At 45.7% G+C, this 23,272-nt stretch overlaps 1 protein-coding gene across 6 annotated transcripts in view; it reads right to left on the bottom strand.

Moving 5' to 3' along the window:
• Nucleotides 1-17,875, bottom strand: part of ATG7 (autophagy related 7) — a 151,934-nt gene extending 134,059 nt beyond the window's left edge. For 2 of the 6 annotated variants that reach the window (XM_072129023.1, XM_072129028.1), the window contains exons 1-7: nt 17,606-17,745; nt 13,635-13,816; nt 12,762-12,816; nt 11,225-11,342; nt 7,723-7,800; nt 1,957-2,073; nt 332-478 (exon numbers count right to left, since the gene is read on the bottom strand). In XM_072129023.1, coding sequence (XP_071985124.1) covers nt 332-478; nt 1,957-2,073; nt 7,723-7,800; nt 11,225-11,342; nt 12,762-12,816; nt 13,635-13,797 — 678 coding nt within the window. In that variant the 5' untranslated portion in view covers nt 13,798-13,816; nt 17,606-17,745. The other 4 variants (XM_072129026.1, XM_072129024.1, XM_072129025.1 and 1 more) reach the window with 4 other exon arrangements.
• Nucleotides 17,876-23,272: the final 5,397 nt, after the last annotated feature.

Here is a 23,272-nt window from a genome sequence, read left to right as displayed (position 1 = left end):
TGTAAGTTGGAACTGTTTACTTTATCATTGTAATATTTTTGGTCTATGTGACAATTGTATTTTAAAAATATTGGGTTGTCATAAGAACCAGGATTTACAATAAAACTTAATTGCAGACACCTTTAATAACTGTTATAGCTGATCATTGTAGCCTAGGGCTAAAGTAGAGTAAATCTCCAACATCCAAAAGTCCGTTTGTAACTAGGGGTCGTCTGTAAGTCGGGTGTTCTTAAGTAGGGGATCACCTGTATTTCTAAATTCATGTACATTTAATAATTCCTATTTAAGGTTTAGCAATACTTATTTAATTTATAGAAAATCAAGTATTTACCTTGTCCTTCTCTGTATAGAATTCCTGGAATTTCTGCAAAGGAGCCATAGAAAAAGAATCTCCCGAATGACCGATTAGGAAGTAGGGATGGGGAGCGCCTCCTTCAGCCTGACAGAAGCTGTCATAGGCTTTCTGAAATTCTATCACCTGGAAGAGGAACACAAAAAGTTTGATGACATCAGATATACAATACATTTCTTTAAAACACATCTATCCTCAGTCCCGTCTGGTCCCGCCCGTTCACAGCGCATAGAACAGGTGATGGGCGGGTCTGGTATTAGAACGGGTGGAGTGAATAAATTATAACACAAGGCGCTCTGGAGATGTAGGCAGTGCAACTGCGGCATATACAGTTATAATAAAAGAAGTCCCGAGGAACATCGTACCCCAGGAACTTCATAGGAGGACACGACTACCGTCAGTAAAACCGATGGAAGACGTCCTTTAATGCATCATAAATCAGATTGTGAGCTCTAAACCCCCTCTAAAGTAGGATATAGAGCAGGAGGAGCTAAGCAACACCTCCTCCTCCTCTTTATAGTAAGTAAGCTTGTAACTTACTTATTGGGATCAGTTTATTCTGACCTTAGGAGTCCAGTGGCCATTTATTATCATTGACTTAAAGGGGTTGTCCATTCTCCGCAAATAATTGTTATTGTTTATTTAATAAAAAATTATATAATTTTCCAATATACGTTCTGTATCAATTCCTCATGGTTTACTAGACCTCTGCTTGCTGTCATTCTATAGCAAGCTTCTATGTTCACATCCTGTGGATAAAAGACATCCATGGTCATGTGATGTCACACAGGCGCACGGCTCGTTATATCCCTGGTCATGTGATGTCACACGGGCGCACGGCTCGATATATATCCCTGGTCATGTGATGTTACACGGGCGCACAGCTAGTTATATATCCCTGGTCATGTGATGTCACACGGGCGCACGGCTCGTTATATCCCTGGTCATGTGATGTCACACGGGCGCACGGCTCGTTATATCCTTGGTCATGTGATGTCACACGGGCACACGGCTCGTTATATCCCTGGCCATGTGATGTCACACGGGCGCACGGCTCGTTATATCCCTGGTCATGTGATGTTACACAGGTGCACGGCTCGTTATATCACAGAGTAAACTAGAGCTGTGTTATGTAATGACAGCTGTGTGACATCACATGACCAGGGATCGGTTTCTATCCACAGGAAGTAATGAAACTTCTTGTAGAATGACAGCAAGCAGTGAGGAAGTGATACAGAAAGTATATTGGTAAATTTTATAACGTTAAATCATATAAATTACGTGCTGAAAGTGGGCGACCCCTTTAAAGCATTTTGCATGCACACTCAGGTGTCCATCTCTGGAGTGACACCGCCCACTGGACTCCCAACTATAAAAAGAGCAATGAGTAAGTTACAAGCTTAATCATCTGAGACCTCCATCTAGGCAGAGGGAGAAAGGAGTCCAATAAATAAAGAAAGATGAATATTTCTCTAAAAAAGATACAAAATAAACTTTTGACTATAAAATAATACATTTGACTGTACTATCATTTTTTGTAGATCAATTGAATCACCTATCACATTTGTAGCTCACATACATTACATTATTCTGGCGCAGCTCACCTGAGTTTTGGAGAACTTTTCACCAAGAGATACCGGAGGCTTAATCAGTTCTATCCCATCCGAAAGGCACAAAGCGGGAAAACAAAACCAATAATAGAAATGGTACTTCTTTAAATCCTACAGGAAACGGAAGAACATTTTCAATGACGCTGTCCGAACTCATGAGAATTTATTTGGTTTATAAATCACAGGAGAATAAAAATTGCTCAGCAAATCAAGATCTCTGCTTGCTCGTTATCAATGTGAAAGTTATCATTTATATCCAAAAGCTAAAAATCCATTTTTCATATCTGAAAATATTAGGATGAAAAGCCCACAAACATTCTAAGAGCCATAGATTTTTAACTTTTCCAATGATGTAGCTCACTTTTTATGGGAATAGGTGTGTTTTTTTAATGGTAGACTGTAAGCTCCTCATAGACTGTAAGCTCTTGTGATCAGGACCCTTACAAATTGTTCCATTTGACTGTTTGTACTCTGTAATGTAATATTATACTTGTATATGCCCCCTATGATTCCCAGCAGTACAGAATTTGTTGGTATTATTATTGTTATTATTATTGTTATTGTGGTAACATCTAACGTTTGATGTAATATTCTGAATAAAAAAATTATGATGTGAGAAAATCTTAAATTGCTCGGGAATAATCTGATCGATGAGGGTCTGACTGCTGGGTCCCCCACGATCATGTGAGTGGACCCACGGCAATCTGGAGAACAGGGTTCCTATTCTCTAGTGGGTGGAGCAGGTTGGGCATATGTCCTGCTGCTCCATTCATAGTATAGGATGTTCCTACACTTCCTTACAATTAAATGGAGCGGCAGGTCACATGCTCAACCTGGCGCTCCGTCTATTAATGGGACCCCTGCTGCACGAATCATTGGGTCTGTTCCCGTGATTGTCAGGGATCCCAACTGATCCGATTGTTATCCCTCATCATGTATTTGCCCTTGGGCTGAGATGGACCTTAACTCCAAATCATTCCCTAACCAACATATTGGTCTGAGAGTTTTAGCAGCACGGTGGCCTAATGGCTGGCACTACAGCCTTGCAGCTCTGAGATCCTGGATTCAAGTCCCAGGATCAACATCTGCAAAGAGTTTGTATGTTCTCTCCGTGTTTGTGTGGGTTTCCTCCGGGTCCTCTGGTTTCCTCCCACACTCCAAAACATACAGGTAGGTTGATTAGATTGTGAGCCCCATGGGGAGAGGGACTGATTTGGCAAGCTCTGTGCAGCGCTGCGTAATCTGTGTGCGCTATATAAATAAAGGAATTATTATCATATGAATAGGTGATAAAATGTTAACGTTATACACCCCCTTTAAAGTGGTTTTTCATCTTTAGGATACTGATGACCCATCTAGCTGTGCTCCTACTCACTTGAGGGCCGAGCTGCACTTTCTAAAGACTACACCTGGAGTTCTGCCTCTATTTCAAGTTGATACTGTTAGGGATTTTTATGCAGGGCCCCAACAGCCCTCTTGACTTTTGTAAGGTGAGTCCTAATTAACCCATGATTGAACATAAAGACCAAGACATACGTCAATCTCTTAGTCAAGATCTTCTACCCTTTAATCATCAAAATGCATAATATATATCAGACATAAAAGTCATCAAAGGGCGTGAATAGTATACTGCAAAGCTATTGGACATCAGCACATTCTGGGAAAAATGACTAGGCCTTGTTTACAGCCATGCTTATCTACACAATGGCTCCTAGAAGCTTCTTCATAACCAAAATAAATAACAAGAATACAGAGGCCCGAAGGACGCTAAGAAATGCCAAGGATATTGTGAAAAGGCAAATAACAGTTTAAATGAGAAAAATAGCTGAATTAAAACATTTAACTCTGTAGCTTCTAAAAGGGAAGCATACCCCCCCCCCCCAAGGTGGCCGCTGTATCTAAGATGGCGGACAGTAGTCAAGATGGCGTCCGAAACCAGTGCGACCTCCTTAACAGTAACAACCCTAATGATTTAATATTGGTCAGCTGTACTATGCATAGGTCAAAAATATCCCAAGAGAGAGAAAAAACAAAAAAGACAACCAAAGAGGACGGCGCCTCGTGTGATAACGTTTGGGAGGTTTGTATGCAGGTAAGTAATAGGAGATGCTCACCTGGTGGCCACTTGGCCAATAGCAGATATAAGTATGAGGGTCTTGTTTACCCTTGGAGATGGGTCCTTCGTGGGGTTACCTCAGCAGCTTCCCATGAGCACACCAGAACCGGTATCCAAAGGAACCGTCAGCAAAAAGGAGTATCCACAGAAAAAATGGCGCTACAATCGGGTGCGCTTGTAACCCAGAAATTTTGCTTACCAACACACGGTTTGGTGTAAAAGCTAATTAATATTTATTACAAATGATTAAAAATGGGATTTCAAACATTGGTTACGCATTTCGGGGTGTCCCTTCATCAGACCAATACACTCTCAGGTAGCTCCTCACTGCACCTGGGAGCTACCTGAGAGTGTATTGGTCTGATGAAGGGACACCCCGAAACGCATAACCAATGTTTGAAATCCCATTTTTAATCATTTGTAATAAATATTAATTAGCTTTTACACCAAACCGTGTGTTGGTAAGCAAAATTTCTGGGTTACAAGCGCACCCGATTGTAGCGCCATTTTTTCTCTGGATACTCCTAAAAATATCCCAAAGCTGGAAACCTGCTTTAAAATTACAAGAATACCACCAGCTGCTGGGAACCCCATCAACACCAGGAACTGGGGTCCTCAAGTCCCCTGGGTGAATGAAGTGGTAGTGTACATGTGTGACCATTCAATTCTCGGGAACTGATGGATTGCTGTTCCCCACTATCTGTCAGTCCAATAAAAAGATAACAGGGTAATTACATAGGGGATTTAGGGTTCTTGAAATGGCTTGGGGTCCCTGTAGTCATACCTCAAACCTTCCCCATTTACGATAGGGTACAATAAGTAACTCAAGTGGGAAAACACAATGGGCCTTATTTACCAAGGGTCACAGACCGCATTTTCGTGCACGGTTTTCGGGATTTGCGCAGCTTTGACAGATATATTTAACAGGGATTTGCGCTGGGATAGTGTGCGGATTTTGGCGCGGCTGCGCTGGCTTTCATGCGACACAACTTGGGGGGGGGGGGGGCGTGCCTTCAGACAATCCGACTGAGCGCAGGATTTAACTTTCAAATTGTCGCAAGACAATGCACTTACATGCACCAGGAAGAAGAAGGTTAACTCCGGCGGACCTGAGCGGGGAAGTGACAGATTCAGGATATCGGGCGCACGATCTTAGTGAATCGCGGCAGAGTGCATGATCATCGGACAATGCACTTTCATGAACTCCGCGAGACCAGGTAGGTAAATGTGCCCAAATTTGATCCATTCTTGATTCTTCCTTACAATACATAGTTTACTATCACACTAGCAGCTTTCTAGTAAACACATGACATGTATTTACCCGGCGTAACCCAGCCGCTAATATATCAGCCCAGCGCGCTCCATAACCTTTTCTGTATGCCGGCTCAATCGGTGGCATCCATCTTGAATCAGCGCACCAAGACTCCGGTACCATGTTGTTTTGGTAATAAAAACGTTTTTATTCAATATTCTATGAAAAGCCTTTTGTTGACCCATATTTTCATGCGTCAAACTGATATGAACCTTCAAAAGGTGGCGAGCCACGAATAAACCTAAAGGGAGATTAATATCAGACGCTTATGAAGAGATTTGTCAGGGAATAACCTTTATGGAATACAAGAGCCCGCGCTCCGAGGAGCCTCCGCATTCAGCATATTAAAAATGTCAAAATTGAATCTAGAAAATAACAGGCGGAATATATTAGAGGAGGGAAACGCTGCGTTTTGTGATCTGCATAAAATTAAAAAAGACAAATTCGTTGCGAGCGAGATCATTCAATTATACGGAGCGCCTTCGCTTTTCTGGGACAATGAAACTGCAGATGAATAAAATAAGGCGATATCAATCTTTTCACAAAGTTTATTAAAGAAATCTCAGATAATTAAAAGAGGTGTGTGCCGGTGACCGCATCCCAGGGTATAAAAATATTAAAAATACTGCAGAACTGATGGCACCGTTCTTGCCGTGTGGGTGGGATATAATACAGCGAGAGATATTAGAGGGCAATCTGCGGGTGATACAATACGACGTCTATGGAGGGGTCATCTTTATACATGTTTAGGCTGCAGGCACAGGATTGTGACATATCAGTGTCTGCAAACAACAAATCCGCAATCAGTTTGCCATCCGTTCCAGATCGGCATAAAGGAACCCAGGAGGCTGACAAATTATGTCATTAGCTTGTCCCAACCTCTTGGAGGGTCACACGATTGCGTTACCTATAAACAGATCCACAAGTACGAAAGGACTTTACATGGATCCGTTAAAAACCCAATTGTACACATGGGCCCATTGAAACCCAACATCTCAGGGTGCGATCTGTTATATATACGCATAATAATAATCTTTATTTATATAGAGGCGGCACGGTGGCTGAGTGGGTAGCACTTCTGCCTTGCAGCGCTGGAGTCCTGGGTTCTAGTCCCACCCAGGTCAACATCTGCAAAGAGTTTGTATGTTCTCTTTGTGTTTGCGTGGGTTTCCTCTGGTTACTCCGGTTTCCTCCCACACTCCAAAACAAACTGTTAGGTTGATTAGATTGTGAGTGCCATGGGGACAGGGACCAAAATTTGACATGCTTTGTGCAGCACTGCGTAATCTGTAGGCGCTATATACATGAAGAATTAGAACCTCATTAGCATATGGATACAAATAGAAATTTCTTAGAAAAGGAGTACTGAGAACAGAATTGTGGGGCTGTGGAGTTTTGTGACCATTTTGGTGGAGTTGGAGTTGTGATAAATACATTTGGAGTCAGACCATTTTATGATAGAATTGGTGCACTTTGATCAATGCAGCATGTGCCAAATATTTTTTCCTAATAATTTGGGGAAATTCTGAAATTTTCTTTTAATGTATGTTGTATGTCTGATCTAAGGATTTAAGCCAGGGGTGAACAACGTTTATTAGTCAGAGGCCCGCAATGTCATAATGCTCAAATTGAAGGGGCCTCATCAGTAACCAGCACCCGAGATGCACTAACATTCACAGTACAGCACAAAATGCCATACCAAGGATTATAAACACCGCAAAACAGCAAAAAATACCACCACAGAAACCAAATACTGCATTCAAAGCAAATAATAATAACCTCAGAGCAGACAAAAATAATGCTGGAGTCCCCGAACGATACTAATGGGGAGACCACAGAGTAGACAAGAATACTGGAAGCAGTTTTTGGATGCTAGGGGTACGGTCTGTAACTCAATGCTTGATAGGCCTCATCTAGGTGTCTAGTTGAGATTAATGTGTGCTGCACTTTATGTACATGCTCACTAGTGAAGCTCCTCTGCTACAAATCATTGGAAAAAGGCACTCGCTATAGAACTGCTAGACTGACCAGGGGAAAAAAAAGGGCTGTGGGGTGGGAGAACATTTCGGTGGAGTCTGAAGTTTGACCCCACGGCCCAGTTTTTAAAATCACATTGCATTTCTCTACAATACGTGTCCAGCAGATTATAACTTTTGGGGAGGGGTTACACTGCCTTGAACTGCACTTTTCCTTCATTAAAACTTTTTATAAGTATTTCTTAAGAGACAATGAGAAATTTGCATATAATTCACAGCATGCAAATGAGTAGAACAAGAGAGCATTATACAGACTGAAAGACTCAATAAAAGGAAAAGCGACACATAAGACTCACTGCAAATGTCAGCAGCAAAAATTTATTCAGGAGGACAGGGTTCTCGAGAGCCGCGCCAGATTTAATTGCTTCCCAAATCTGCAGAACAAAGAGGGGAACGTTAGTGGAGTTTTAAAGAGACTGCAGAAAGGAAGAAAAAAAAAGACAATTACCATATATACTCGAATATAAGCCTAGTTTTTCAGCACAAAACAAATTTGCTGAAACCCCAAACTTGGCTTATACTCGAGTAAAAAGAAAATATCAAAACTCACCTTTCTGGCTTCCCCCGCTGCTGGCTATATACTGGGGCAGGCTATATACTAGGGGATATGGGCTGGCAGGCTGTATACTGGGGGGCAGGTGCAGGTTATATACTATGGGGCAGGGTCCGGCAGGCTATATACTGGGGAGGCTGTGACCAATGCATTTCCCGCCCTCAGCTTATACTCGAGTCAATAGGTTTTCCCAGGTTTTTGAGGTAAAATTAGGGGCCTCGGCTTATACTCCAGTATATACGGTAATCTACGCAACATCTAGATTTAATGGAATTTAGGTTTTCCCACAGATTAAATAGTGAATGTTTTTTTTGCTAAATTCTAAAATGCAAGTAAAGATGTAATGCAGTAAATCTCATGGAAATAAAATGTTTTGTTTCTGTACTTGAAATCTCTTGAAATGTTTTGTGAATCCATCTAGATAGAGGAAGACAGACTGCAGGGTTACAATTGCTACAATAGATGTAACATCAAAATGCCATTGTGTAGGGAGCTACACATCACACAGTATTACACGATGGCTGACCTATGACCTCTGAAAGGAGTCATGTGATTTTCTCTTGGCCATGATAAAAAGCTGGTAACAGCGCCCCATACACCTAAGGAACCAGGTCTCATTTTGAACTGCATTATATTATATATTTATGCCCCCAAAGTACCGTATAGCCTCTTATAAGTTGCTCTAGTTTACTTCAGAGAATGCAAAAAATGTTTGGCACTTACTTGGAGGCACAAAATAAGATTATGAGGGCACATACTACCCCCTTTATATGTATAATGAACATAGGTATCTCCATGTCAAAACAGAATGATGACACAGTACAGAGATAATACACACAGTGATGTCACAGTACAGAGATAATACACACAGTGATGTCACAGTACAGAGATAATACACACAGTGATGTCACAGTACAGGGGATAATACACACAGTGATGTCACACTACAGAGATAATACACACAGTGATGTCACAGTACAGGGGATAATACACACAGTGATGTCACAGTACAGGGATAATACACACAGTGATGTCACAGTACAGAGATAATACACACAGTGATGTCACAGTACAGGGGATAGTGCACACAGGGAGGTCACAGCACAGGGAATAATACACACAGGGAGGTCACAGTACAGGGATAATACACACAGTGATGTCACACTACTGGGATAATACACACAGTGATGTCACAGTACAGGGATAATACACACAGTGATGTCACAGTACAGGGATAATACACACAGTGATGTCACAGTACAGGGATAATACACACAGTGATGTCACAGTACAGGGGATAATACACACAGTGATGTCACAGTACAGGGGATAATACACACAGTGATGTCACAGTACAGGGGATAATACACACAGTGATGTCACAGTACAGAGATAATACACACAGTGATGTCACAGTACATGGATAATACACACAGTGATGTCACAGTACAGAGAATACACACAGTGATGTCACAGTACAGGGGATAATACACACAGTGATGTCACAGTACAGGGGATAATACACACAGTGATGTCACAGTACAGAGATAATACACACAGTGATGTCACAGTACAGAGATAATACACACAGTGATGTCACAGTACATGGATAATACACACAGTGATGTCACAGTACAGGGGATAGTGCACACAGGGAGGTCACAGCACAGGGAATAATACACACAGTGATGTCACAGTACAGGGATAATACACACAGTGATGTCACAGTACAGGGATAATACACACAGTGATGTCACACTACAGGGATAATACACACAGTGATGTCACAGTACAGGGATAATACACACAGTGATGTCACAGTACAGAGATAATACACACAGTGATGTCACAGTACAGAGATAATACACACAGTGATGTCACAGTACAGGGATAATACACACAGTGATGTCACAGTACAGGGATAATACACACAGTGATGTCACAGTACAGGGATAATACACACAGTGATGTCACAGTACAGGGATAATACACACAGTGATGTCAGAGTACAGGGGTCATACACACAGTGATGTCAGAGTACAGAGATAATACACACAGTGATGTCACAGTACAGAGATAATACACACAGTGATGTCTTAGAACAGGAATTATACAGGCAGTTAGTAATAGGAATTAAAAAAAAAGGAAAATCACACTCCCAGAAAGTAGTAAATTCAGTATAAAACTAAGCCCACAGGTATCCCAAAATCAAAGGGTGGGACATTTAGGCTATAGAACAAATAACCTATAGTATTAATGTCAGTACAGAGTCCTAGACCCCAAATAATTATATACGATAGAAGTCATTGGAGTAAAAAATGGACAGGTAGACACCAGTGTATAAGAAGGTACGTCACGGCACGGGAATCATAGACACAGCGATGTCACGGCACGGGAATCATAGACACAGCGATGTCACGGCACGGGAATCATAGACACAGCGATGTCACGGCACGGGAATCATAGACACAGCGATGTCACGGCACGGGAATCATAGACACAGCGATGTCACGGCACGGGAATCATAGACACAGCGATGTCACGGCACGGGAATCATACACACAGCGATGTCACGGCACAGGAATCATACACACAGCGATGTCACGGCACGGGAATCATACACACAGCGATGTCACGGCACGGGAATCATACACACAGCAATGTCACGGCACGGGAATCATACACACAGCGATGTCACGGCACGGGAATCATACACACAGCAATGTCACGGCACGGGAATCATACACACAGCGATGTCACGGCACGGGAATCATACACACAGCGATGTCACGGCACAGGAATCATACACACAGCGATGTCACGGCACAGGAATCATACACACAGCGATGTCACAGCACAGGAATCATAGACACAGCGATGTCACAGCACAGGAATCATACAGACAGCTCACAAATTGAAGACAAGTAATAATTGCTGCACACAGTGATGTCACTGAATAGTTATAATAAATATTCGGATGTGATCGCTGCTACAACACAAAGATGGTGAATACAGCATCATAGCAAATGGATAACACACACAGTGATGTCACAGACTCCGTGAATAGACTACTAGATTTATGAAATACAAAAGTCGAGTTCTAAATTTACTAGCCTTTTCTTTTGCCTTCCCACAATGCACTTCAACATGAATAGAGCAGAATGTCGATGAGGGAGGGGGTCCTGTATGTAGGACAGATACAGCCACTTACACAAGGCGGATCGCAGTACAGAAATGCATCTTACCTCATTAGCCGCCTGATCCAATAAGGCTTTCTTGTCAAACTTCTTGAAGGAATCCAAAGTGTTTGTGTTGTATAAAGAGCCAAGCGCCGGACAACAGCGTGCGGGGGTGGGGGCGCTCCTGACAATACAATGGAGGCATGTTATAATGGCATTGGAGAAGGTTGTCTAGGGAGATGATGAATCTTTGACATAATTCAAAGGAAAAAGGAAAGCTACATATCTAATATCTCATTACAGGACAATGGAAGCATCAGCATTGTCGTTCTGTCCATATGAGGTGAACAGGGATGACCTCTTCACAAATGGACGCGGCCCAGGACATGACGGCCCAGGACACGGCGGCCCAGGACACGGCGGCCCAGGACACGGCGGCCCATTTGCCGTCACTTCTGATGTTAACCACTGCCCTGTAAGGAGCTCCGACACAGGTCAGTGTGGGTCCGGCATTGCGGCCCCCCAACTGATCTGAAATGTTTAGGGATGACTATAAAAAAGCTGAAAAACACTTCTAATTCTACATAAAAAAAACATATCATTTACCAACTATTTCACGTGAGTAACCAGCACAAAGTTTATAGACTTCCCCTGTTATTTCCCCAGTCACCGTCTCATATACCCCTTTACCTAAAGGAGCGTCCACAGGGTGAGGTTTTCAGATGCAGAAGACATGACCGCTCTGCATATGTTCTCACTAGAGAGGAGTGAACCCAACGTTCCCATACAGGTTCGGCGGCGCCCCTCTAGTAAGTTGACGCCCGTAGCAATTATCAGGGCTACGATTGGCCCGGGGGACACAAACAGCTCTGGTATGAATTGTTTTTCCTTAGTATTGACCATCAATAACATTAATTAAAGGAAATCTACCATTATAAACCAGGGACACTTACTCATAGATCCAGGCACTGTGACTTTGGTAATCTTCTTATATTTGTCATCCATGGCCTCCTTCCTTCTAAAATCTACTTTTAAAATTATGCTAATGAGCATAAAGGTGGAGGTGTAACCAGAGCTCCTCAGTGCTGTAGCTTTACACCTGACATTTCAGAAGCACTTCCCACCCCCCACTGTGTTCTAAAACTTCACCTCATGTATTGAGATTACATAAGACTGAGGGAGGGGGAAGTGCTGAGGAAGCAGAGGGAGGGGAGACGGTGTAATATCCTATGATTTTAGAGCAGTGAGGGACTCTAGTAATGTCCCCCAGGAGACCTTTAGGCTCATTAGTAGGAGCATGTTTTCCCCTCCCCCTAATCCCTCGACACTCCACCCCTCCCTAAGGGAAGTGCTCTTGCACAGTGTAATGGCCTGTGAAGCAAGAACAAAAAGGGGCTCTAGTACACCCCCCCCCCCCCAAAAAAAAAATTGATTTTAGTAGAAAGGAGGCCATGGATAACACATATAAGAAGATTACCACAGTCACGGTGCCTGGATCTATGAGTAAGTGTCCCTGGTTTATCAGGATGGATTTTGATGGTAGATTTCCTTTTGAGTCCTGAAAATAATTAATGACAAATATATGTATATTTGTTGAACTTACATGTCAAAGGCACTGAATTCTAGAGTAAGCCGAGTTGGAAGCCCAGCGGGATCACCTGCCAAACAGATCACCAGGAACTTCATTAGTTACCGTATTAGCAAGTTTCATCTTACAACACTTAGGGGTATGTCCTTAGGGAAAGTAAAGGAGGTTTGCAGGCATAAAATAGAGCAGAAACGTGGAAAAAAAAGTCTCTTCACTGACAAATAAGTAGAATAGGTCATTAAAATAGGTAAACAGATGAGATTTCACATAAAGGGGCTTACTCCAAGTTTCTTCTCAGGGGCACTAGGATCATACACGGGGCTGTGAAACCCTCAGCTGTGTGTACAAGCCCATAGAAACACATGTGAATGTGAGCAAGCAATGGCTAGCACACGCAAGAAGAATATGTTCATGTACATGAGGGCTTATACCCTAACAGTGTAGTGTATGGGATTTATGACATCTCACACCCACATTACGGTAGAATATCTGCAGCGGAAGCAGATGAGCCACCTGTAATTTATTGCTGCGGATCATGCGGAAATCAACCTGTGCAATGAAAAGGTTGAGATCTGCCCCTACAGTTTAGTAGATCTGAAAGATGAGATTCTTATCTTTCACATGACACCAGCAGTACGTTTCTAGGTGCTATGGAACCTAAGATCAGGACACCGCCTCTGCAACCACTAAACTTGACTCATCTCATGTGAAAATGCAATGAGACGAGTCATATTTGCCTGACTTTGGGAGGAGATTTTTTTTTACAGCTAAACGGTTGATTTCAAATAAAGAGAGAATTCTAGAAAATACATTTCATACCTGCCTAAGGGGGCTAGTAGATGACAGGTGACAGGTGACAGGTTCCCTTTAAAGAATAGGAGCTCTTACCATTATAATAATAACCCTTGATGGGTTTGGCCGATTCGTCGAGCCGGTACTCATTCAGTTTCTTTTGAGTGAGCTGATGCCAAAATCCTGCATCTAGAGCACTGGCGAAGGGGACGAACTGCAGCTTGGGTTTGTCACCCGTGTCTGGACTCTGGGATGCCATGAATGACTGCAGCGTTTATCTAGAAGAGAAGGAGAAGTCATTATATATAATTTATTTACAGATGACTCGTTATCTTCCCATTGTGCCGACTCGTCTTTTGTCCGCAGACCACACAATAGTCGCCACCGCAGCTTCACCTAGTGTAATGGCAGCCATAGTACAGGAAATTACCAATCCAAATTCTCTTCAGCCCCACAATCAAAGTTTGCTTCATGCAAAGGAGAACTGTGTGATCCACAAACATATTCTTCAGGGAATAACAGAATGGATTTCATTATCACAAATGAATATGCAAAAAGATATTCTTCACAGTTCCTAGAAGGTGCAGCTCGAGTAAAGACTTCAGAGAGACAGAGTTGGGAATTTAGCCGAAAATACATAAAAAATGTAATGTTTCCTTGTTCTGAATTCAGAGAGAGGGGAACGTAACATTCAAAGCTTATGTTAAAGAGACACTTAAGCCAAAACTAAACTTTGTGCATCACCCAGGCTCCCTGCAGGACAGCAGACGCCCCCATCACTCTCAAAGAAAATCTACCATCACCAGGCAATGTGGCTAGGCCGGTGTGCTGCAGCTTCACAGGATGTTACAGTGTCTCACCCTCCCTCCTACTCTTTCAGCACATCCCTCTACCCAATGTAATCTCACATCCCAAAGTTTCAGCACACAGTGGCAGGATGAAGTGCTCCTTTCCCACTGTAACAGCCTGTGAATCTACAGCATGGAGAGGCTCTGGTAACACCCTTTCAGGCACAAGCACAATTATAAAAGTGGATTTTAAAAGGAAGGAAACCATGGATAAAAAATATAAGGAAATTACCACAGTCACGAGGCCAGGATCTATGAGTGTCCCTGGTTTTATCGGATGATTAAAAACTACAATATTAACAAATAGGATGAAGCAGTCTTTGTTAGAGTTTGTTAATATTAATGTTTCACATGATGACTATATCAATGTATTATTTATGTCTATGACTAAATAAAACTGTTTAATAAGGAAATTACATGTTTGATATTATTGATTGCCACAAAGACGGGGATTTTTTAGATTATTTTATTATTCTGTCCCACAGTTAGTAAATCTGAGCTCTGCACGTGATGCTACACTGGCTCTGTGTGCAATAGGATATGTGGCAATGGAATCACTTCCCCCCGGGGGTGGGGTGGGGGGGTGGTGTAATGTAAGAAAGGCTTTGTGATGTGAAATATGAAGTACAGTATATGACATGGGGATTTTTGATGTGTGGATGTTACTGCAGTGGATGTGCAATACAGTACCAGGAAAGCCAACAAGAACATCTTTTAATGGGTTCTACCAATAGCATAGGGGATAACATCTTGATGTGTGGGGTCTGACTTCTGGGACCCCCATCGATCCCAAAAATGTGGGTTCCGTTCTCACTATAGAGTGGAACGGCAGGTGAAGCATGTGTCTGCGAGGGTGTGCCACCGTGCCAGCGAGAGTTGAATATTGTGGAGCACAGTGCTCAGATATCTCTAACACTCCCAATATCTATAAGGCTGCCGGAGATAGCAATGTGTTGTGCTTGACAATGTCTAATACTCGCATAGTATTAGATGCTTGACCTGATGGTCGATCATTAAGTGAGAATAGGACCCCTGTGCATGTGATCTTGTGGGTCCATTCACATAATCAAATATTGGATAACAGATAACAATTAAACTTTTATACACAGGGTGACATCCGAAACCAGTTACATGTGAAATTTGCTTTGAATTCATCAAAGATTTTGTGTACACCAACATTATGTGCCACAAACAGCAGGTCACGAGAGGTCCATTTACCCACTGATGGCAGGAGAAAAAGACTCTGCCGCAGCCACAAACATGGGCATGGCATGGCCCTAGGCCCATAGTAAAAGATTAGGACATGCACTAACTAATGAAACAACAGCTACAAAATCCACATGCAAATCTACATGAATTCCTTATCACCAATACATCGGACCTGCTGCTTATGTCTGCGCACTGTGACCCCCAACTGAACTAGCCTGCACACCTCATCCTGATTAAAGACCCCCCACAACGGCGCGCCGAGCCGGGAGCCCCCACAACGGAGCGCCGAGCCAGGGAGCCCCCACAACGGAGCGCCGAGCCAGGGAGCCCCCACAACGGAGCGCCGAGCCAGGGAGCCCCCTCAACAGCTCGCCAAGCAATAGCCCCCACAACAGAGCGCCAAGCCGGGAGCCCCCACAACGGAGCGCCAAGCCGGGAGCCCCCACAACAGAGCGCCAAGCCGGGAGCCCCCACAACGGAGCGCCAAGCCGGGAGCCCCCACAACAGAGCGCCAAGCCGGGAGCCCCCACAACAGAGCGCCAAGCCGGGAGCCCCCACAACAGAGCGCCAAGCCGGGAGCCCCCACAACAGAGCGCCAAGCCGGGAGCCCCCACAACAGAGCGCCAAGCCGGGAGCCCCCACAACAGAGCGCCAAGCCGGGAGCCCCCACAACAGAGCGCCAAGCCGGGAGCCCCCACAACAGAGCGCCAAGCCGGGAGCCCCCACAACAGAGCGCCAAGCCGGGAGCCCCCACAACAGAGCGCCAAGCCGGGAGCCCCCACAACAGAGCGCCAAGCCGGGAGCCCCCACAACAGAGCGCCAAGCCGGGAGCCCCCACAACAGAGCGCCAAGCCGGGAGCCCCCACAACAGAGCGCCAAGCCGGGCGCCCCCACAACAGAGCGCCAAGCCGGGCGCCCCCACAACAGAGCGCCAAGCCGGGCGCCCCCACAACAGAGCGCCAAGCCGGGAGCCCCCACAACAGAGCGCCAAGCCGGGAGCCCCCACAACAGAGCGCCAAGCCGGGAGCCCCCACAACAGAGCGCCAAGCCGGGAGCCCCCACAACAGAGCGCCAAGCCGGGAGCCCCCACAACAGAGCGCCAAGCCGGGAGCCCCCACAACAGAGCGCCAAGCCGGGAGCCCCCACAACAGAGCGCCAAGCCGGGAGCCCCCACAACAGAGCGCCAAGCCGGGAGCCCCCACAACAGAGCGCCAAGCCGGGAGCCCCCACAACAGAGCGCCAAGCCGGGAGCCCCCACAACAGAGCGCCAAGCCGGGAGCCCCCACAACAGAGCGCCAAGCCGGGAGCCCCCACAACAGAGCGCCAAGCCGGGAGCCCCCACAACAGAGCGCCAAGCCGGGAGCCCCCACAACAGAGCGCCAAGCCGGGAGCCCCCACAACAGAGCGCCAAGCCGGGAGCCCCCACAACAGAGCGCCAAGCCGGGAGCCCCCTCAACAGAGCGCTAAGCCGGGAGCCCCCACAACAGAGCGCCAAGCCGGGAGCCCCCACAACAGAGCGCCAAGCCGGGAGCCCCCACAATAGAGCGCCAAGCCGGGAGCCCCCACAATAGAGTGCCAAGCCGAGAGCCCCCACAACAGAGTGCCAAGCCGGGAGCCCCCACAACAGAGCGCCAAGCCGGGAGCCCCCACAACAGAGCGCCAAGCCGGGAGCCCCCACAACAGAGTGCCAAGCTGGGAGCCCCCACAACAGAGCGCCAAGCTGGGTGCCCCCACAACAGAGTGCCAAGCCGGGAGCCCCCACAACAGAGCGCCAAGCCGGGAGCCCCTATAACACAACAGCACAGCAGACTGTGCCAGCCCCTGTGCCACGTACCAGAGCCCTGACAACACTGTGCCAGACTCAGGACCCTCCTAACCGGTTCTTATAATAAGGTTATACACAGTATCATGAGCCCAGCCACAGGCAGCAGATGTCTGGGCACAGAACACGCACCCTGACCTAACGCCCAGCAGCAGCGATGTCAACCGCAAGGCGGCGCCACTCATTACCGGTGTGTATGAGCGCAGTCACAGCTTCTGTCTCATAGCAGATCCTGTCACACATCCACTGCCTGCACACTGTGCCGCTTCCGGGTCTACTGCTGTCACATGACCTGCAGCTGTCAGCTGCCAATGGAGGCCGGAGAGGGACACACCTAATATGTTGTGCGCTACGCGATGTGCTCTGTGCGGATGGTATCTGACTATAGGGTGATAATGGCAAACATTTCTATAGCTGTAATAGAAGAGCTCCCCCTACTGGCGGCTGCTATGGTTGCAGCCCGGCTACACCTGAGCGGCAGATGTGCAGCTCACAGCTGTTCTATAATGAATAAAAGCTGTAAAAAGGGGCGGAGTCATTCATTTCATAGAAGCCAAAGGGGGAACCATATAAAGTGCATGTACACCAATGCCAGAAGCCTCACAAACAAGATGGAGGAACTGGAAGTCATATATATGGTCACACCTAATAATAATAATAATAATAACAATACCTCCCAACTTTTGGCTAAAGAAGAGGGACAAAAACTCCTTTCCCCTTTTTCATAAACCATGCCCATTACCGCGCCCCCAAGCTTAGTATAATATTGTCGTTAATGGCCCCACATAGTATAATGCCCCTTCCCAAGGCCAACCCCCTATGGACCATATATTATCCCATAATGCAACTCACCAACATACAGTACAATCTCTTTCATTATTTGCTTCCTTTATATTTATCGCCACACTTTTATTATTGTCCCCAAACGTATAATGCCTGAACTTTCTGTACTCCTACCCCCCCTCTTCTGTACCTCATACTGTGGCCTCCTGTCCTCCATCCTCCTCCTCCATATTGTGGCCTCCTGTCCTCCATCCTCCTCCACATATTGTGGCCCCAGCCCATCATTATCCTCATATTGTGGCCTCTGACCTCCATATTGTGACCTCTGAACTCCATCCTCCATATTGTGGCATCTGACCTCCATCCTCCCTAATATTTTGGCCTCTGACCTCCATATTGTGGCCTCTGACCTCCATCCTCCATATTACGGCCCCTGACCTCCATATTGTGGCCTCTGACCTACATCCTCCCTAATATTGTGGCCTTTGTCTTTCATAGTATAGCCTCTGTCCTCCATCCTCCATATTGTGGTCCCTGACCTCCATATTCCATATTGTGGCCACTGACCTCCATCTTCCCTAGTATTGTGGCCTCTGTCCTCCATCCTCCCTAGTAGTGTGGCCTCTGACCTCCATTCTCCATATTGTGGTCTCTAACCACCATCCTCCATATTGTGGCCACTAATCTCCATCCTCCCTAGTATTGTGGTCTCTGACCTCCATCTTCCGTATTGTGGCCAATGACCTCCATCCTCCCTAGTATTGTGGCCTCTATCCTCCATCCTCCCTAGTACTGTGGCCTCTGACCTCCATCTTCCATATTGTGGCCACTGACCTCCATCCTCCCTAGTATTGTGGCCTCTATCCTCCCTAGTATTGTGACCACTGACCTCCATCCTTCTTAGTATGGTCTCTGATCTCGATGTTCCATATTGTGGCCACTGACCTTCATTCTCCCTAGTATTGTGGCCTCTGACCTCCATAACCTGTATTGTGGTCTCTGACCTCCATCCTCCAGCTGCTTAGACTACATGAGTTATGTACCGTGACAGACCATTATTTCTAGTATTGGAAGGTTCATTGAAGGTTCTGTTCCACAGGACTGGCGCAAAGCAAATGTGGTGCCAATATTTAAAAAAGGGTCAAAAAGCGATCCTGGAAGCCATAGACCTGTGAGTTTAACTTCGGTTGTGGGGAAATATTTGAGGGGTTTGTTAGAGATGCTATCCTGGAGTATCACACTGTGCACAACCTTATAACCCATCGTCAGCATGGATTTATGAGAGAAGAGAGCAACCAAGATTATTAGGGGAATGGGGGGACTAGAATACAATGACAGATTACTAAATGGTAATACCTGGGCCTGTGGTCATGAAAAGGGGGCATCCTCTACACCTAGAGGAGAGGCAGTTCTACCATCACCATGGACAGGGGTCATCCTCTAAACCTATAGGAGAGACAGTTCTACCATCACCATAGACAGGAAGCATCCTCTACACCTAGAGGAGAGACAGTTCTACCATCACCATGGACAAGGGTCATCCTCTACACCTAGAGGAGAGGCAGTTCTACCATCACCATGGACAGGGGTCATCCTCTACACCTAGAGGAGAGACAGTTCTACCATCACCATAGACAGGGGGCATCCTCTACACCTAGAGGAGAGACAGTTCTACCATCACCATAGACAGGGGGCATCCTCTACACCTAGAGGAGAGGCAGTTCTACCATCACCATAGACCGGGGACATCCTCTACACCTAGAGGAGAGGCGATTCTACCATCACCATATACAGGGGGCATCCTCTACACCTACAGGAGAGGAGGTTCTACCATCACCATAGACCGGGGCATCCTCTACACCTACAGGAGAGGAGGTTCTACCACTGCCAAAGACAGGGGTATCCTTTACGCCTAGAGGAGAGACAATTGATTCTATCATCAACATAGATAAAGGTTCTTTACTGTAAGAGCAGTGAGACTACGGAACTCTCTGCCTCAGGGGGCTGTAATGGCTGATAATTTGAACATGTTCAGGAGGGGCCGGAATGCCTTTCTACAGAGCAATAATATCACATCATAAGGAAATAAAACTTTTTGTTCATAGTTTCTGTTGCTCCAGGGAGATATTTTGACCTCCATATTAGGGTCACAACGGAATTTTTCCCTGCTTTAGGCCAATTGTCATCAGCCTTGCAGGGTTTTTTCCTTCTTGTGGATAAATGCAGTATTATGTACTGTATAGGTTTAACTTGATGAACTGATGTCTTTTTCTAACCTTTTTTATTCTGATTTTACATTACAGAATAACTAAATTCAAATTTTATATTTCACAGATGACCCCTTCACTGGGAGTAGCAATTCACTTTAAAATGGGAGTTGCTTTTCAGAGACCCCTATTTAGCAGGTTAAATATACTGTATACAGCCCGAATTAAAAAAAAAAAATTTGTTAAATTTGGGAAAAAAACCTGGGGTCTAGGCAGGTGTAAGAAAAAATATACACTTATACGCCAAGTTTCAAAAAATGTGCTGAAAAACATCACCTCAGCTTATACACGAGTCAATAAAAAACAAACTTATATACCCGCCATCCGGCGGCCCCGATGGTCAGTTGGGCTCCCGATGTCGGCGCGGCTTCTCTTCTGTCTTCCCCACGTCTCCTCTTCTGTACTTCTGTAACAGCCGGCAGGGCGCGGCCATGTTATCTCCCCGCCGGTGCATACTATGACATCAGCAGCGGCCTCGTCATAGTATGCGCCTGCCGGGAGATAACATGGCTGTGCCCTGCCGGTTGTTACAGAAGACAGAAGAGGAGACGTGGGAAAGACAGAAGAGAAGCCGCGCCGTCATCGGGAACCACGCTGACCACTGGGGCCGCTGGAGGGTGAGTATATAAGTTTTTTTTAAGTGCTGGCGGGCTGTATACTACAGGGGGCTGGGTGGGCTGGCAGGGTATATACTACAGGAGGCTGGCTGTATACTACAGGGGACTGGCTGGGCTGGCTGTATACTACAGGGGGCTGGCTGGGCTGGTAGTATACTACAGGGGGCAGGCTGGCTGTATACTACAGGGGGCAGGCTGGCTGTATACTACAGGAGGCAGGCTAGCTATATACTACCGGGAGCTGGCTGGCTATATACTATGGGGGCATTTCCCACCCTCGGCTTATACTCAAGTCAATAGGTTTTCCCAGTTTTTGTTGATAAAATTAGGGGTCTTGGCTTATACTCGGGTCGGCAAGAAAATAGTGTGAATAATAAAAAGGCATGCATGAGTGGACAATAAAGATGGGCACACAGGCCACATCACACAGGGTTATTAGCCCTACAATGAAGCAGAGGAGAGTAGCTTAGTGGTAGTAGAGATAGCTTTAATGAATTAATGGGACTTGTGTCACCGTACAGCATGTATGACCTTGAAGCAAAACTCACTCCGTTACTCACTGAAAGCAGATCTGGGGACATTTATCTATCCCTGTGAGATCCTTGATGAGATATCATTGGTAGAGATGAGCGGACTCACCGTTTAGCCGAGCAGCCGATCCGGCAAATTGATGACCCTTGTAACAAGCCATGGCTATGATTGGCCACACAAACGTCACTACACTCATCTAATCATTGGCACAAAGCTTTTTTTTTCTGTATATATACACTCACCGGCCACTTTATTAGGTACACCATGCTAGTAACGGGTTGGACCCCCTTTTGCCATCAGAACTGCCTCAATTCTTCATGGCGTAGATTCAACAAGGTGCTGGAAGCTCCTCAGAGATTTTGGTCCATATTGACATGATGGCATCACACAGTTGCCGCAGATTTGTCGGCTGCACATCCATGATGCGAATCTCCCGTTCCACCACATCCCAAAGATGCTCTATTGGATTGAGATCTGGTGACTGTGGAGGCCATTTGAGTCCAGTGAACTCATTGTCATGTTCAAGAAACCAGTCTGAGATGATTCCAGCTTTATGACATGGCGCATTATCCTGCTGAAAGTAGCCATCAGTTGTTGGGTACATTGTGCTCATAAAGGGATGGACATGGTCAGCAACAATACTCAGGTAGGCTGTGACGTTGCAACGATGCTCAATTGGTACCAAGGGGCCCAAAGAGTGCCAAGAAAATATTCCCCACACCATGACACCACCACCACCAGCCTGAACCGTTGATACAAGGCAGGATGGATCCATGCTTTCATGTTGTTGACGCCAAATTCTGACCCTACCATCCGAATGTCGCAGCAGAAATCGAGACTCATCAGACCAGGCAACATTTTTCCAATCTTCTACTGTCCAATTTCGATGAGCTTGTGCAAATTGTAGCCTCAGTTTCCTGTTCTTAGCTGAAAGGAGTGGCACCCGGTGTGGTCTTCTGCTGCTTTAGCCCATCAGCTTGAACCAGTCTGCCCATTCTCCTCTGACCTCTGGCATCAACAAGGCATTTCCGCCCACAGAACTGCCGCTCACTGGATGTTTTTTCTTTTTCGGACCATTCTCTGTAAACCCTAGAGATGGTTGTGCGTGACAATCCCAGTAGATCAGCAGTTTCTGAAATACTCAGACCAGCCCTTCTGGCACCAACAACCATGCCACATTCAAAGGCATCAAATCACCTTTCTTCCCAATACTGATGCTCGGTTTGAACTGCAGGAGATTGTCTTGACCATGTCTACATGCCTAAATGCACTGAGTTGCCGCCATGTGATTGACTGATTAGAAATTAAGTGTTAACGAGCAGTTGGACAGGTGTACCTAATAAAGTGGCCGGTGAGTGTATGTGTGTGTGTATATATACTGTATATACTCAAGTATAAGTCGACCCAAGTATAACCTAAGGCCCCTAATGTTTCCACAAATAGGGCTATTATAGGGCGAGTATGGGGCTAGGGTGGGAAACGCATTGGTCACAGCCACCCCGAGTAATGAAATGCCCTGCTGCCAGCCCCCCCCCCCAATAATGAAATTCCTTGCAGCGAGCCCCCCACCGATGGAATGCACTGCAGCAAGCCCCCCACTGATGAAATGCTGTGCAGAGAGCCCCCCCACCGATGAAATGCCTCTGAAGTCAGCCCT

This window comes from Engystomops pustulosus, chromosome 10 (assembly GCF_040894005.1).
Source record: "Engystomops pustulosus chromosome 10, aEngPut4.maternal, whole genome shotgun sequence".
Lineage (NCBI taxonomy): Eukaryota > Metazoa > Chordata > Amphibia > Anura > Leptodactylidae > Engystomops > Engystomops pustulosus.
This window is presented reverse-complemented; position numbering and strand designations above follow the sequence as displayed.